This window comes from Phycodurus eques, chromosome 9 (genome assembly GCF_024500275.1).
Source record: "Phycodurus eques isolate BA_2022a chromosome 9, UOR_Pequ_1.1, whole genome shotgun sequence".
In the NCBI taxonomy this organism is placed as follows: Eukaryota; Metazoa; Chordata; class Actinopteri; order Syngnathiformes; family Syngnathidae; genus Phycodurus; species Phycodurus eques.
In genome coordinates this window covers 255,663-273,754 of record NC_084533.1, presented here as the reverse complement: position 1 = coordinate 273,754, position 18,092 = coordinate 255,663, and the positions used below count along the sequence as shown (strand labels likewise).

Here is an 18,092-nt window from a genome sequence, read left to right as displayed (position 1 = left end):
GGTTTTGCACTTTTGAGGACCAGTTGTCCTACAATTAGTCGGCGCTTTGTCATCACCAGAAAGATACATCAATGCACTTGGAGAGCAACTAGGATGCACATGCACTAGTAGAACAACTGTGTCCTACGAGTGCCCTTTTTCCGCTACTATATAATATGACCGCACAGGTTTCGTAATGGCTTGCAATTACATCAATTTTGTCATGAAAATACGTCATCTTGTTACATGTAATTAGTTGCTGGCCAACACTGGTTCTGTCCGAGAGCAAAATAGTTGGTACGTCTCCCAGCAGCTAATTTCTCCACATGACCACATCCAACATGGCGGCGACGTTGACGTACGACACAGAGGCCAAGCTAGTAACTGTGAATATAAGACGGATGACATCTTATCTATCTTTAGGGTTACTGTCAATCGGTTCACAGCAAAGACAGCACCGTTCGCGCACAGAGTGAGGTAATGTTAATTGTCACTTCGTACTCGAAGTGTAGGAGCGTGTTTGTTTATCCGAGCGAAAAGCGTCAAGAATGAATGAGCAATGCTAACTAAGCTAGTGCTAACTGAAAAAAATGAAACTTTGGCCAAGGAGCATATTTGCACCTGACGTGGCGATTATGTGCGAGCGTTCTTTTTTTCTTTTTTTTCTTTTTTTTTTGCGACGAGATAACCTTTTTCCAAGTAGCGGCCACACTTGCGAGTGCGTTTGCCGAGCATTTTCCTCTTTAAAGACACGGAGTGCAGATAGATTGTCGTTGCGCAAATGTTTGCCTAGTTACGGTAGTTGCACGAACTGGCGATCAAAGGTCACCCACCCGGTATTTGCCTTGACCTTGGAGGGGACAAGATTCAAGGTGGCCACTTGGCCACGAAAGAAAAAGGGCGTCTAAGGGTTTTGTTCGGTGATGAGGCTACTGATGATTGTGTTTGTTTGTTTGTTTGTTTGTGTTTCGGCTCACCCATATAGAAGTGGCCCGGAGTCAGCAAACATTTGCGGGTTTGTGTGTTTGTGTGTGGAGATGCCCGCCGCTGGTCCATGGGTGCGAGTCGACTGGACGCGTTTTACAGAAGGCTGCTCCTCGGCAAACTCTTCATCGGGGGTTGGGGAAGGCCCGAAGACCTCAAGAGGTAGCGAAGGCCCCTCTCCGCCGTCGCGAACCCTAACCGCACCACGCCTGGCAAACATTCACCCCGATTTGCTTTCAAAGTGGGTCGGACGAGAATGACGCGAGGCATTTTCATCTCGTCGGAGCAATATTGGCGAAAGACGTAGCGCACTGAAATTGACAATTTGTCCATTTTCAATTCATTTGACTGACGTGAGTATTTGAATTCTTGGCAGGTGCTATCGTTCAAATGGTAAGAAAAAAAATAGTCGTCTTTTTCAAATTGTTAATGCAGAAATGTCTCGACTGTTATGTGTCTGAAAAGAATTTGATGATTTGCAACCCGTTTTGTGACGATGGCGATTCCGTTTTTGCATACGTAGGATTTTCCTCCCGCTGCTCGATAGGCCTTTTCTGTGAAAACGACTGTCATGAGGCGTCGTCTCGGTCCCTTATTATCGCCGTTAAACACGTTGCCGCCTGGTGACGTCGTCAGACGGAAAGTCATCGAACGACCGCCGCACGAAACTGCCGTTGGGTTGTTCACGCGAACCAAGAGGAGCGAGCACATCGGTGCGGTTTTGGCCGCACTACGTGGGTTTCACATTCGCAAGTGCCTTCAAAGTCCTTGTTTCGAAAGCACTGGATGGGCTAGGACCAAAATACATCGCCAGCCCCCCGTAAATATCATTGTCGGAGGTTCCCCGCAGCAGTCCGAACCAAATTGGGAACGTTAGCTACGCCCCGAAGTAAAAACAGTCAATAGTTTCCTAACTTTGATGAGAAATGACAAGGCCACGTGCCGGGATGACGCCGCTAACCTTTATTAGTTCCACAAATGTACCCATTTCTTAACGAACCTACAATGTTACACACACCGAATGAGTTCTCTGGAGATGTTACTGATCATCAGGAATGGAGCCGATCGATTTGGACTGATGTTAAACTTGTGGGGTCGTGCTTGCAGAATCTTTGAGTTCCGTAAGATCATTGCTGACAGAGAGCGATGCAAGTCTCTGGTGGCCAAGGACTATCCGGTGCACATAGACAAGGTACTCCGGCTTTGTTCACTTCAAGCACTCTGCAACTGTGGCGCATGTGTTGCCTTCACTGGAGCTATGAGGGTGTTCTTTGCATTTGCGCCCAGACAGAGGCGCACACGGATTGTTTCATCCATGACGGTGTCTTCACTTCACCTCTGGAGCACTTGGTTCCTGGAATCCTGCCGACGGAGGCTGTGAAAGCAAGGTATTCCGTAGCGCTGCGCCGTATCGGACCAAAAAAAAGAACACTGCAATATGTTTTTTCCCTGGCGAATGTAGCGATGTATATTGCAATATGCAAAAATACAGCGAAACATCAAGTTCTAAATTCATCCATCCCTCTATCTATCCATTTTCTTCCGCTTATCCGAGGTCGGGTCAGGGGGGGCAGTAGCTTTAGCAGGGACGCCCAGACTTCCCTCTCCCCAGCCACTTCATCCAGCTCTTCCGGGGGAATCCCGTGGCGTTCCCAGGCCGGCCCGGGAGACGGCGTCTCGCCGGCGTGTCCCCGGGGTCTCCTCCCGGCGGGACGTGCCCGGAACACGTCACCGGGGAGGCGTCCGAATCAGACGCCCGAGCCGCCTCATCTCGTTCGACGGGGAAAAAAAGGTACAAGGATGTAGTTTCTCGGATTGGGGTCCCGCCGGGAGAGGACAGAAAACGGCGTGACAAGATATTCCAAATGGCCGGGGGGGGGTATTGAAACCAGTTTTCCATTCGTCCCCCTCTCTAATGCGGATGAGATGGTATGCATTGCCTAGATCCAGTTTGGTGAATATGGGGGTGTCGCAGAGGGGTTCAAATGAAGGGTCAGTAAGGGGGAGCGGGGATTTATTTTTCACAGCGATGTCGTTGAGTCCCCGGACGTCAATGCAGGGGCGGAGAGTGGGAGCTTTCTTTTCAACGGAAAAGAATCCGGGACCCGGCCCGGTGTCCACATCATCATATCGGAATGAGATGCGAATGTGCCCAGTTTGCCGAATATGTTCAGTGCGAGTACTACAAATGTGCGGTGTGTGTGTGTGTGTGTGAAGTAAGAGGCGAGACTCCTGCAGGCCTTGCCAGGCCTGACCGGCTGGAAGATCCCGGTGAAAAGGGGGGGCGGCCCTCCTTTAGCTGCTAATCCCCCCCCCCCAGCACCCTCAAAGATTTTACCATTGGTTAATGTTGATAGTTTATCTTTCCAGTTGAACAATATTGCTTGTTTTTTTGTTTTGTTTGTTTTTTTAGCGAGTGCTAAAATTCCAAGTATTGGTCGAGCATGTTTATTTGGAAGAGCGATCGATACCTTTGAAATCACCCGATAGAGAAATTGGAATCCTCCGATTCAAAACTGACGAGAGTTTCTGTCTTTTTCTCATTTTGCGAAGTCACAGCATGTTACTCCAATTGCAAAGTCTTGACACTGGCTCCCAGTCAGTTTGAAAATCGATTTGAAAGTTCTCACACTGGTCTATGAATCACAAAATGGTTGCGGCCCCCAAGACATGAAAGAAACGCTCACGGAATATCAACCCAGAAGGGCTTTGTCATCGACAGACTCGCTCGCTCGGGTCCAAGCCAACGCACGATGCTGCACACGAACGGGCGAGGTTGCCAACAGAAGTGGCGTCGGCCCCCAAGTGTGCATGTTTTTGAGTCCGTGTTAAAAACCATATCCCCCCCTCTCATGCTATTTAGAGCATTTTCCGCTTTGAAATGATCTTTCTTGCACTGTACGCTGTTTTAATTGTATTTTTTTTTCTTCCTCTCTTTGTTTTCAATGTTTATAGGCTGTTTTTCTTTCCATTCCTTTCATCATGTAAAGTTCATTGCGTTACCTCGTGTATGAAATGCGCTATATAAATACATTTGCGTTTGTTTGCTTTGATTAATTTGTCTAATTAGTTATTTTTGCTTTGTGGCACGAGTGCCACCATTTTCTGAACAAAAACGGGATGTTCTACTAACGTATTCACGTGTGTTGGGAATCTTTTTAGGATTGCTGTCCTTACGTTGTCGTGTTGACGGACGTTACCGCGTCTAATTAGAAATCCTTGGAATCGTCTTTCACAGGACATGAATGGATTATTTTTGAATAAGCGACGTCGGCGGTCAATTCCCCCGAGTTCCGATGTTTTGCAGTAAACGGGCATTTTGTTCACCTCAAAATCAGGATTGGGGAGGAACGACGTGGCGCGGACTGAGATTGTGTGGTTTCGAGACTTTTCCACCAAACCCGACGAAGTGGCTGCAATAATCTGATTGTTCAAACAATTGTGGCGTTTGAGGCTTGTGCTGTTAAATGGGAGGTCTGAAAATTTGGCGCTATTGCAGTCTTACCTGTTCTCGTTCCAGCCAAGATTGTTGTTCAACATTTGAACCTAACCGTTTCATGAGGTATTTGTGCTTGAAGTGAGGTGCTTCAAGTCCCAGTTCGGTTTTACTTTTCTGAAGGGTACATAGGCTAATTCTATTCTACTTTTGAAATTTTGAGAGTGAAAAATGTAAAATGGCAGAGTCTAGCTTTTGGAACCGCTTTAACGCGGGTTTGAATGGGATCATTGAAAATAAACGGTTAATTTGAGGTACGGTTTTCCTTTTTACCGTAGCAATACACCCTCGGAAGTGAGATGCGGAAGCTGTTCCGACGTTTTAAGTCGTCATTTTTTTACCGTTGGAGGTCTGTGATTTCGATGATCTGAGATATTAATGCGTAGCTATTTGATATTCCCCGTAGTACTTGGAAAGTATGGATTTTGGTCCGCAGGACTCTTGTGAGTTCGTCGTTATCGGAAGTGTGGTTGATTTTGACGGGTTGATGGCATATTCTGATAATTGTGAAAATGTCTCAATGAGCTCAAAAACTGTTTGAAGTGATGACTTGTGTTCTTGGAAATAAAGGAGGAGATCATTGATTTTGTGTTTGGACACAGAAGAGCAGATACCTTTTCATACTAGTGTTCCGCCGGATCGTTACTGCCAGTGGTTCGATCGATGGTACGAATAGCAGGGGTGAGAGTTGGGCGTCCAGGGAGTCAAGTGAACATCTGTGACGTGACCCCACTCGTGGCGGCAGTTGTACCACGTTGCGATCCGGTGAACATATGAATCGCCGAAGCCAAATTTGTGAAGTGTTGCAAACCCAAGACCATCGAGACCAATTGCTTTCGGATTATTACGCTGAGACATCCTGATTAGGTTTATCAGTCACCTGACATTGTCGGTGGCGCGCAGACCTTCAATGAAACCTGTTTGGTCACAATGCATTATCGACGGGCGAATTATTTTATTTTTTTTTGTCGTCTGTTGGCTAAAGCCTGCGAAGTAATTTTGAAATGCGTATGAATGAATTAGTGACAGCGGTCGTTCACGAGGTGGCTCAGTGGGGTCTTTCCCCGGTTTCGGTCGCAGTTGTATTACGGCTCTGTTCATATGGCTTCCGATGAGGCCTTCGTCTTTTATCTCTGTCGCCGTTCTGAGAAATTGTGGGTCGAGTACAGACCAGAAATGTTTATCAAACACTGTGGAAAATACATCGTCATTTCATGTTTCAGATCATCAAACAAATTCAAATGTCAGACAAAGATAACCCGAGTCAACATTTTGAAATGGTGATTTTATGTGTTCAGGAAAAATCCATTCCAAACTTCCTGGCCCTTGTGCAAAAAGTAATGGCCCCCGAAACCCAATAACTGCTTGGGCCACCCTCAGCAGCAGCAACTGAAATTGAAAACAGCGTTTTCTCGAACTGGCAATGAGTCTTTCACGTCTCTTGGGAGATATTTTGGCCAACTCCTCCTTGCAGAATTGTTCCAACCCAGCCACACTGGAGGGGTTTCGAGCATGAACGGCCTTTTTCAGGTCATGCCAAAGCCTTTCAATCAGATGCAAGTCCGGACTTTGACTCAGCCCCTCCAAAACCTTCATTTTTCATTTATTTTTTTTATTTAATTTTTTTTCTCTCTCGTAAGACATTCATACGTTGGCCTGCTTGTGTGTTCTGGATCCTCTTCCTGGTGCGGAACACCAAGTGCGCTTCAGCTTGAAGACACGAGCTGACGGCCAAAACATTCTCCTTCGGGATTTTCCGGTAAAGAACAGAATTCACGGTTCAGTCAATCACAGTAATTCGTGAGAGCACGACGAACACGGTGGTCCGTCCCGAAGGACCGCCGTGTGTGACCGTTGGTAGGATGTTCTTTTTCTCAAATGCTGTGTTAAATTTACGCCAGATGTATACGCATATATATATATATATATATATAGACATACACGCCTTCCAAAAAGTTCCACTTTTGTGTTGTCAGTCCATAATATTCGATATAAAGATCTTCGGAATCACTCCGATTTTTATTTTTTTTTTTTATTTTTTTTTTTTTGCGCATAAGTAAGACAAGAACTTTGTTCTTTTTGGTCAGCAGTGGTTTTTGCCTTGGAACTGGATGCCATTTTTGGTAAGTCATGAAGACTGATAGATGTGACTTTCTTTCTCCTCTTTTTTTCTTTCTTTCTTTTTCTTGAATATGCTTACAATGCGTGGGTTTTCTCCGGGCACTCCGGTTTCCTCCCACATCCCAAAGACATGCATGGTAAGTTGATTGAAGACTCTAAATTGCCCGTAGGTGTGAATGTGAGTGCGAACGAACGATTGTTTGTTTGTTTCTATGTGCCCTGCGATTGGCTGGCGACCGGTTCCGGGTGTACCCCGCCTCTCGCCCGAAGATAGCTGGGATGTGCTCCGGCACGCCCGCGACCCTGGTGAGGCGAAGCGGTACAGAAAATGGACGGACGGATGTTCTCGAATTCACTCTTCCTTCCACTGATGCTTGTGCGCATTTTCAGGTTCCAGTTTATAGTTCCTAAACGATGGCAAAGCAACAGACCAGTATGTATTCACTTGGCCGGCACCGGGGACCATGTAAGCGCCTTTATTTTTGAATCGACTTGTACAAATGCCCATACGCTTTCATGTCATTTGAACCTGATCTGCTCATTGTAGTTCTTCTGGCGCCGAAGGACCCTGATGGCCAGGCCCATGGTCAAAGAAGCAGGAATGGCTTCCCTGCTTTTGGAGAACCCTTATTATATCCTTCTGTTGTTTTTGCACACTGGCAACGTTTTTAGTAACCTCATGATAACGCGAGGCGGCACGGTAGACGACTGGTTAGCACATCCGCCTCACACTTCTGAGGACCCGGGTTCAAATCCGCTCTTGCCTGTGTGGAGCTTGTATGTTTTTTCCCTCCGGGTACTCCGGTTTCCTCCCACATCCCAGAAACATGCACGGTAGGTTCATTGAGGACTTTAAATTGCCCGTAGGTGTGAATGTGATCACCCCATCTGAATTCTTTCTGCTGGTCGTGTGTCTTTGTCCCGTTGTCTTTCCGCCTCCAAAAAGGTTATCCTTTGACTCCCCCTTTCACATGGCTATCGAAAACCTAAAGACCAGTTGTAAGTTTCAACCTCTTCACTCACTGAAACAGACAACCGTCCGTACACATTCACACCTCTATTGCCAGTTAGCAATGCAGTGTGGGCATAATTTAGATCGCCATATTGTGCCGTTGGAGTTTTTGGACTGATCTTTCAAGACCCAAATATTGTGTTCTGTGGCAATACAAGCAGTGAACCTACCCAAAAAAAGGGTAGACTCTCTTCTTTCACAAAAAAAAGAAGTTTGTTTCCAGCTTGTTCTGTTTTTGCTTTGTTCTAATCAGCAGCCGAACATGGGTTGGTTTCATCAAAAATACTGGTTTCTCACCAAGCTGAGGAAATGCGCTTTTTTTTGTGTGAAAAGAAACAAGCAGAACAGTGACTTTGACGTTCATATATTTTTTTATTTTTTTTTTTGCTTTTGTGACACCTCAAGCAATGAATCAACGAAACAAGATTGAAAAAGGGCTTGTGATGGAAAAATACAAAAAATTACACACATGCAGCTAAGAAATGCACTGTGAGTGATGCTGACACACCCATTGCTCAAGTTGAACATCAGTGTTCTATTTTGTACATTGTATTAGCCACTGCATCATCTTTTCTCACAATTGAAACGCATCCCCTGTTTATACCCTAGATACACGTACTCTGTTCAAGTGTCATGTACCTAAACTGGTCTGACTGCCAACCTGTTGGCATTTCTCTCCCAAATAATTGACTGATCGATTAGGCGAGCGCTGAGCCTACTAAAAGCTGTGCTGTTCTGAACTTGAAATCGCTGCAACACCGCCATCTATAGGGATCTGTCAGTCATTACAGTGGTCTGCAAACCTGCATTTCGCAGACAAGATGGGCGAAGACCCTCTTAACACCCCGAGCCTATAAATAGTCGGTTTCCAGTTGATGAACATAATTGTCCATGGCAGTGAATGAGATATTTGAATTGGCTACTCACTGTATTTTAGTTTTTTCTAAGACAAAGACTCGAATGGATGTTTATGCTCATAGAGAACCACATGATCTCTGCTTCTCTTTTTTTTTACAGACGATCCTGTCTAAAGAATGTGTCAGACCTGTTTGTGATGGGTGGAGCTCTGATCTTGGAGTCCTCCGTGCTTCTCCATTGGCTGGAGACTGAGGGGTACTCACCTGTTGGAATGACCGGTATTTCCATGGGGGGATATGTAAGTGACAGAATCATTCCACATTCTGTCATTGGAATCGGTGAAGATCATTTCCTTTTGTTTTACTAACCATTTGATGAAATGACATTTATACAACTACATTGGAACTACTAATGGACGGGGGGGGGGGTCGTCCGATGTAGCCGATTGTCTGCTACGTGGAAGCACTTTTTTTAGGCCGTATGCACCCATATTACGGTACAGTACAAAATTATTCTGTAGGTTTTTTTTTTTTTTCCGTGGCCTAAAACGCTCAGTACGGTACGGTAGTTATTGTTATTGTATTGTACATAGACTCTGCGAGTCTATGTACAATAGACAGTAGATATATCCATCGTGACGTGGCCGCTCTGTCAGTGGCCAACATTCCACGTAGCCTGCACGGGAGGCATGTCTTTTGGAATTGGATCTTTTATTTTTGGGATATCTGTGACCCGGAAACACGTTAGTCCCATTCTCTGCCTGCATTGCGCCACAGCGCCAGTGAACAACAGCGGCCAATTCTGGAACTAACAGACTTTGTCAACGGCAGTTTAAGTGAAAAATGGAAACCATTTTTGGACACGCCGATATCCGTGATATCGGGGTCCGTTTTATTGAAGCTCCACTTGACGTGTAATACAAAACATCAACGGTACGACTCATTCTGTGAGTCATGCAAGACAATGACCCAAAAAACACTGCCAACACAACAAAGGACTTCATCGGGGGGAAAAAGCGGAAGGTCTTAGACTGGCCAAGTCAATCACCGGACCTTAACCCAATAGAGCATCCATTTGACCTCCCGAAGAGGAGACTGAAAGGAAAAACAACCCAGAAACAAACAAGAACTGAAAGAGGCTGCAGAAAAAGGCCTGGAAAAGCTTTTCAAATGAAGAACGCAACAGTCTGGTCAAGTCAATGGGTCGCAGGCTTGATGCAGTTATTGCAAGTAAGGGTTATGCCACCAAATATGAAATGTTATTCACTCGAAGTTCATTTAATCATGTCTGTTCCAATACCTTTGCTCACTTGAAAAGTGGGTGGCTTCAAACAAACGGTGCTGCGTCCTGAGTTGTTTATCACATCCAGATGCAAATACCATGAAAGGAAAGCTGGAATTCTGAACTTGTGTCTCATATTCATCTTTTGAGCTGAAACGCAAATGTCTTCAGTATACAACAAAAACGAAGGAATTGACCTTGCTGTTGTGTGCTCAGTGTGTGTGTGTGTGTGTGTGTGTATGTGTAATATCTCTGTCAAACACGGATTGGGCCAGCATGGCAGATTAGGGGCTCTTACCTTCTTCATGGCAGTACAACAAAAAAAGATGGCCATCATTCCCCAGAGGCCAAAGAGCCTCTGCCTACGGCAGCGGGTCGACAAGCTTGGCGACGGAGGGTGCCAAGAATCACCGGGTTAATTATGGCTGCTTACGGACAACGGACTTGGCTGTGCTAGACCCAGAATTACGGGTACTCCAAACATTACAAGTCAAACCAAAGGACAATCTTTGGAAGTAGCGAGAAAGAAACAAGAGAGACACGCACAAAATCTTATTTTTGGGACGCTCAACATGCGAACGCTAAACGAACGATTTTCAACTAAAAGAGCTAAAACATGAGCGAGAAGCCATCAAATGGGATGGAATTGGACTTGGTGATTGGACGTCGGAAAGATGAAGCTATGTTGACTCTCGATAACGGACATCCATTTTATTACAGAGGATCAGAAAGCGGACGCAATGGTGGAGTTGGTTTCATTATAAATAAACGTCCCCCCAATTACGCTACCCGCGTCAAACGTATTTCCGACAGAATCGCCACATGTACCGTCTCTATTAGAAAGCGTCACTCACGTTAATTGATGCAAATATGTGCCGATCATCAGCCACAGCGACGATGACGTGGCAGCGTTTTACGAAGATTTATCCCGTCTTTATAGTCAATCGAAGCACACATTTTTAAGAGTCACGGTTGACTTTAATGCCAACATTGGCCTTAACTCTGGACTCAATCAATTGGATCCTACGGAATTGGATTAAAAGACGAAAGAGGAGAACGACCGGTTCAGGGTGTACCACGCCTATCCCGCCTGCAGTTAGCCGGGATAGGCTCCAGCATACCCGCGACCCTAGTGAGGAGAAGCGGTCAAGAAAATGGATGGATGGATGGATGCTTAAAGCAGGAGGCAACAAACCTTATAAAACTATTTCAACGCTGCTCGGACTACCGGCGACATGGAAAGACGTAGAAATCGTTTTGCTACATAAATCGGGCGATAAACTGGACCGAAGAAATGATCGCCCAATAAGCCTGCTCTCAACGATTTCTGAAGCCTTTGCAAAGATATTGGACAAACGAATTGGAATCAAACTCGGCGGAGCACAGCCGACAGAACAAGCGGGTTTTGGTAGCGGTTTTAGTACTATGGACCACACACAGACAGTTCGACAAATAACCCAACGACACGACGAGTACGAAATGCCCCTGTGTGTGGCCTTCATCGACTATGAAAAAGCGTTTGACTCAGTCACCGCCACTCCCAAACTGCAGGCGCTAGTAAATCGGGGGACAGAGCCGACCTACAGCAACGTTCTACGATCAGGAGACGGCGATTCTTCAGGTTCAATACGAACTGACGATGAAAGAGTGCAAAGGGGTCAGGCAAGGCGCCAAACTGTCTCCGAAGCGATTTACAGCGCGCCTGGAAGAAATACTTCAAAATCTCCATTGGGGAAAAGGAGGACTCAAAATGAACGGCGCTTATTTGAGCCATCTTCCTTTCGTCGTTTTCTTCTCCGACGATGCCGAACAACTACGGCGTCGCATTCGGGAATCAGAGTTGGAAAGCCGTCGCTCAGGTCTGAACATGAACGAGAGCAAAACGAAGGTCATGTTCAATCGTTACCGTCCACAAAAAGATATCAAAATGGAGGACTACGTCCTCGACGCCGTCGACAACTACATCTGTGGAGGCCAACTTGTGACAATGGATGGAAATACAAGCACTGAAGAAAGCTCGTCCGGCAGGCTTATGGAAGGCTTCGCGTTATACTCAAGAACAATCTTCCCATTTGCTTGAAAAGAAAAGGTTTCCATCGATGTATTTTCCCGGCCCTCACTCACGGTGGTGAAACCTCGACCACGAATGCCAAAGTTATACAAAGACGACGTGTGACCCAAAGGAACATGGAACACCAAATGTCGAAAATAAGCATTCGCGACAAGAAACGATGCGGTCGGATAAGACGCGAGTTACCGACGTCATTCAAAAAATAAAAAGCCTTAAATGGAAATGGGCTGGCCACGTTGCCCGAAGAGCCGACAAGAGGCGGACCACAGAAACTGTCAACTGGATACCACTGGACACAAAGCGACCACGCCCAAGACCTAAAAGTAGATGTGTAGATGAAATCATTAAACGTACCCGAATACACTAGCAACAAATTACAAAATGTCGTCGTACAACCCCAATTCCGAGGAAGTTGGGACGTTGTGTTAAACATCGATAGAAACAGACTACGTTGATTGACATTTGCAAATCATTGTATTCTGTTTTTATCGATGTTTAACACAACGTCCCAACTTTCTTGGAATTGGGGTTGTAGTTGTAAACGTGAAGAGGCCTTCATACTGCGGTGGATAGATGATGATGATGATGATGTGTGTGTGTTTAAAAAAAATAAATAAAAAATCCTCCCATTATTCTGGCATTTAGCAAATCGAAATAATTTGGGTAATCCTAATGGACCTAACCAGGAAAAGTTGAGTCTAATTTCATGTGAGACAGTCGGGGGGGGGGCCTCTTGTGTCTTTTGATGGTCCAAAACATTGGCACCCGTGGGGTGCTGATACTTTGAGTCATGACCGTACAGGTACGTTTAATAGTTTGAGCATATCCACATGCCCGGTGCGAAAATGACTCAATAGGATCGTGACGAAAAAGTTGGGCAGCAGCTTAAGGAAAACCACCGAGACGAAACCTTCCGTTTGTTTGGGAAGCATCGGACAAATGAGACCAGGATTTATTTCTCCACTTCTCTAATGGCGTGTGCAATATCACATAGTACTCCACATACAAATGCTTATATTTGAAAGATAATTGTGTTTGTTTGTCTCAAGATGTCGTCTTTAGCAGCGACTAATTGGCCGAAGCCGATCCCTCTGATTCCCTGCCTGTCGTGGTCCACCGCCTCGAGTGTCTTCACCACGGTAATCCGCACACCCTGATGAGCAAAGGTGGAAACATTGACGCTATTCATGGATTATTCAGTTTTGATGCACTCGTTCCCGTGCCGCAGAATAATTTCTTTTGACATTTTATCAATATGCTGAAGTCACTCTTGAAAGGTTCGTTTACATGTACGGTATTAAAGAGTTTTGAGATATTGAAGTCATGATCTTTTCCTGGGAAGCCAAATGCAAATACATTTTGAAAAACTGTTCAACCTTTTTGTGTGTTTCGTGCTCGTATAGGGTGTGCTAAGTAAAGCAGTGAATTGGTCGGAGCTGGAGAAGCAATATGCCATTAATTCGGTGTATGAAGAAGAGATCGTTAAGCTGTTGGAGTATTGTGGGGTTTGTTTATTCCCCCCCCCCAGATTATCCAATAACGATTGAGTAATTAATATATAGACACGGAAGATAATCAGGTGTGTGTTCATCTGTTAGGCTGACTCCTTCAGGATGGCTCAAGAATTTGTAAAACCCTCTTCGGGGAGAGGGGATTCTTTCGACCATCTACGAGACCAGCCAAGAGGAGACGGAGTGTCAATGGGCTGCTACTCGAGGGCGGGAGGAAAGGCCGCAACTGGGCCCGGCCTGTGGCTCGGAGAGGGCGTGGCTGCACACGAACTGGACACGTCGTTATCGGTGGACAACGCCAAGACGCGTTTCGACCCCTCACCGAGGTGATCGCTTGTTGCTCATGTGATTTTATTGTCAGTTGGAGTCAACCGTGATGATCCAGGATGTTGAACGGTGTACCGCTGGAATGCATCGTTGCTGTAGTTTATTCGGTTTTCTCTCAACCCTTTTGTTTTAAATCAGTGGCTTCCAAGCAAACAAATCGCTGACTGGCAAGAAGGAAGATTCCGCCGAAATCCGCCGGCCGTCATTACACGGCGAGTCGATAAGCTTCATGAAGGGAGTGATGGACGAGTGTACACACATGGCCAACTTCTCTGGTTAGTGTCGAGGTGCGTACGGTGCAACACAGACAGTTTTTGCTCCCGTTTCCCGTGAGCTGAACTCCCGAGATCGCAAACTTTTTCTCCACACGCAAAAGGCCGTTTCCCTCAAATATGATTCACAAATCGATCTAAATCTGTGATGGTGAGCATTTCTCCTTTGTCGAGAAAATCCATCCCACCGCACAGGTGTGGCACGTCAAGGTGCTGATTATTGCACAGGTGCGCCTTAGGCCGGCTGGCCGCGATAGAGGGCATCTTTTTCAGTATCGCTTCGTGCGTAAAACCAAACCGTTCCCGAAGCCGAACGTTTCGGTACAATGCAGCGCATTTGCATTTTAATACCACCGACGTGACTATTTGCCGCTCCGCCGGAAGGAGCCTGCGTGCCACACTTTGACTTCAACAAGATTTCATCCCGTTGTCACAACTGCCAAATGCTCTTTCCGTTTCTCTCCCTCCTAGTCCCTGTTGACACCAGTCTGATCATCGTGGTGCAGGCCAAGGAAGATGCCTATATCCCTCGTGCAGGGGTCCTGAGTCTGCAGGAGATTTGGCCTGGGTGTGAAGTCCGTTATCTAAATGGAGGACATATCAGCGCTTATCTATTTAAACAGAACGTCTTCAGGTAACACTTGACGAACTCAAAGAAAATCAAATGAAGTGTAAGGTCAGGTCAATTGCATGTTAGCACCGACCTGAGTGTTTTTCCTTTCTTTTATATTCATGGCCTCGAAGTGTTTTCAACAAATATCTATTGTAATTATGACTTCACGACATTGTTGGCGATTACGTTCCGAATCGCATGCACATTCAGGTGAGGAATGGAACCGTGTCCGAAACGGGAGGCCATTTCCCATAATATGCTCCCTTTAAAGGGCCTATGGCATCCAGATAGTCTATATTTCACTAACAATTTCTCTTGATGTAATTTCGCTCAAGAAAATGAAACTGGCAGGACGTTTCAATAATAGCGATCTGTCAATAACGAATTGCCCTGGAAACGCCCCTTTTACATTCCGCCACCCTCTCTTGGGGGTGACGCCAGTGACAGAACTGGGGAGTAAATTCACTACACGGCTGGCGTGGACAAAGGAATGTACTCTACTCTGAAGTGGCTCCAAAATGACAGCTTTCCAGGATAAAAACACAAAAAAACAACTTGCTAAAGTTTCCAAACATTGCTTGAGGTTGGTTGATATGATACCTTCTATTGCTATCATATACAGTGGGGACAGAAAGCAGTCATCCATCCATCCATCCATCCATTTTCTACCGCTTATCCGAGGTCGGGTCGCGGGGGCAGTAGCTTTAGCAGGGACGCCCAGACTTCCCTCTCCCCAGCCACCTCATCCAGCTCTTCCGGGGGGAACCCGAGGCGTTCCCGGGCAAGCCGAGAGACGTAGTCTCTCCGGCGTGTCCCGGGTCGTCGCCGGGGTCTCCTCCCGGCGGGACGTGCCCGGAACACCTCGCCGGGGAGGCGCCCGGGTGGCATCCGAATCAGATGCCCCGGCCACCTCATCTGGCTCCTCTCGATGCGGAGGAGCAGCGGCTCTACTCTGAGATCCTCCCGGATGACCGAGCTTCTCACCCTAAGGGAGAGCCCGGACACCCTACGGAGGAAACTCATTTTGGCCGCTCGTATCCGGGATCTTGTTCTTTCCATCGGTGAGGGTAGGAGCGTAGATCGACGGGTAACTAGAGAGCGTCGCCTTTCGGCTTAGCTCCTCCTTCACCACAACGGACCGATACAAAGTCCGCATCGCTGCGGACGCCGCACCGATCCGCCTGTCGATCTCCCGTTCCGTTCTTCCCTCACTTGTGAACGAGACCCCGAGGTACTTGAACTCCTCCACTTGGGGCAGGATCTCGTCCCCGACCCGGAGAGGGCACGCCACCCTTTTCCGACCGAGGACCACGCTCTCAGATTTGGAGGTGCTGATTGTCGTCCCAGCCGCTTCACACTCTGCTGCCAAACCGGACCCCCTCTACGCCTCGGCTGCGCCTTGAAATTCTGTCCATAAAAGTTATGAACAGAATGTGCAAATGGGTCTTTTCAGGTCTTTCCAGAGATGCTCAATTGGGTTTAAGTCAGGGCTCTGGCTGGGCCATTCAGAAACAGTCACAGAGTTGTTCTGATGCCACTCATTCGGTATTTTAGCTCTGTGCTTTGGGTTATTGTTTTGTTTTTGGTTTTTTTGACACTTCTGTGTCTGAGCTCTTCAGGCAGTTCCTTTGACCTCATGCTTCTCATTTGCTCCGGCATGCACTGTGAGCTGTAAGGTCTTCTATAGACAGGTGTGTGGCTTTCCTAATCAAGGCCAATCAGTAGAATCAAACACAGCTGGACTCCAATGAAGGTGTTGAGCCATTTTAAGGAAGATCAGAAGAAATGGACAACGCCCGACCTGAATACTTATGGCTGTGTGGTATTTCAGTTTTTCTTTTTTAATAAATCAGCAAAAATGTAAGCAATTACATTTTTTTCCCTGTCAATATGGGGTGCTGTGTGTGTGTGGGGGGGGGAACTTAAATGATTTTGACAAATGGCTGCAATATAACGAAGAGTGAAAAATTTAAGGGGGTCTGAAAACCTTCCGTACCCACTGTACCATTGCACACTCACATCGACACGTCACTCCAAAAATTATGCTCAATCGCTAATTTAATATGCTAATTCATTACGGTGTAATTGATTGAAATGGTACAAACATATCGCCAGCCTGCCTTGCGCGTCAAAGTCAGCCGTGGTCACACAACACTACCACCGGACAAAAAACCTTTTTAAGTTCACAAAAGCAAATGCCTGTGTCACGTCCTCTTCACAAACTCTTTTTCAAAGGTGAGCAAAGCAATCGATTCATAATTGAGCCGACAAAACGCGTGTGTGTGTTTATGCGGAAATGAATCTCCATGCATTTACCTCATTCAGGCTGCCCTCCTTCTGCAACGAAGCATTATAACGATGGATTTCAACAAAACAAGCCGACTCAATTGTACTGTCAAACTTCACGATTTTCGCTCGTTATTGTCTTAAATACACAATCCAGACTTTCGATATACATGGCAATTACGTACTAGTTGAAGAAGGAAATGTGCTCTTATCACGGTTACTGATGCCCGCAGGCTCGCGCAGTTTTGGACCTAAATGTGGCCGGGGTGAAACTATCGCTGAAAATCCAATGTCATCAGAAAACGAGCCTAAAATGACGACAGAGTCTATCCATCCATTTTCTGTACCGCTTCTCCTCACTCGGGTCGCGGGGGCGTGCTGGAGCCATTCCCAGCTATCTGCGGGCGAGAGGCGGGGTCCACCCTGAACTGGTCGCCAGCCAATCGCAGGGCACATACATACATACAAGCGAGCAAGCATTCCCACTCACCTTCACACCTACGGAGTCTATTTTGGGGGGGGGGGGGGTTTCTGCTGCGTCCAGAGCTATGGAGTAGGTGCTCCTTTTAAATGGAATGGTGTTGAACAAATTCCATTTTTACGCTTCTCTTGCGAATTACTAATAGTCACTACTTGTTTGTGGTATTCTAATGGATGACTCGCTTCTCTTTTCTAGACAGGCTATCTATGATGCATTCAACCGATTCTGCCGGAAGTATCCCCACCTCCTCTAGCCGTGGCAGTGTCGACGCCCTCACCCTCCTGCGACAGCAACTTGCGCTGCGCGTGTGTGTCCGTCCGTGTGCAACTCCTCTCTCAGCCTGTAGAAGGGAAATGTGATTGTGCAGCTTTTTTTGCCAACTGAAAAAAACATGGCTTCCTTGGCTTTTTTTAAAACATTTGATTCGGAATACACATGTAAATGACTGCATCATGTTTCTTTTTATTGACTGTATTGTTGATGTGTAACTTGTATGGCAACTGATGGGAATGTCCCCCCCCCCCCAACACTTTCTTGTTGAGCCTCAAGCCCATTTGTAATCACACCCATTTAGGATTAGTATACCATTACCCCTAAGGTCCGTATTTGCATACCAGTCCCAATAGTTTATCCTGCAGGGGCTATATGTAATGTACTTATTTCCTTTTTTTTAAGTATTTGAAATTGCATTTCTATAAATCACATTTTTTAAACCATCACCTGAAGTACCCGCTTTTTTTGGAGTCTGTACTAAATTTGAGGAAAAACAAAAACATTCTTCAGTCAGGGTCTGAATTTGA

General features: G+C 46.2%; 1 protein-coding gene across 11 annotated transcripts; it reads left to right on the top strand.

Moving 5' to 3' along the window:
* Nucleotides 1–330: 330 nt before the first annotated feature.
* abhd18 (abhydrolase domain containing 18) lies at nt 331–18,004 on the top strand. Of its 11 annotated transcripts, none has more exons than XM_061685443.1 (14): nt 331–456; nt 965–1,125; nt 2,071–2,155; nt 2,251–2,351; nt 6,971–7,046; nt 7,128–7,214; nt 7,554–7,579; nt 8,610–8,748; nt 12,852–12,941; nt 13,206–13,307; nt 13,401–13,639; nt 13,779–13,915; nt 14,384–14,546; nt 17,492–18,004. In XM_061685443.1, exons 2-14 carry the CDS (start codon nt 1,034–1,036, stop codon nt 17,649–17,651), a joined length of 1,497 nt encoding a protein of 498 aa, XP_061541427.1. In that variant the 5' UTR covers nt 331–456; nt 965–1,033; the 3' UTR covers nt 17,652–18,004. The 11 variants fall into 11 exon arrangements, with proteins under 11 accessions (XP_061541427.1, XP_061541429.1, XP_061541433.1 ...); XM_061685445.1 differs by having other exon boundaries at nt 17,488–17,629; XM_061685449.1 differs by lacking the exon at nt 965–1,125 and having other exon boundaries at nt 2,255–2,351.
* Nucleotides 18,005–18,092: the final 88 nt, after the last annotated feature.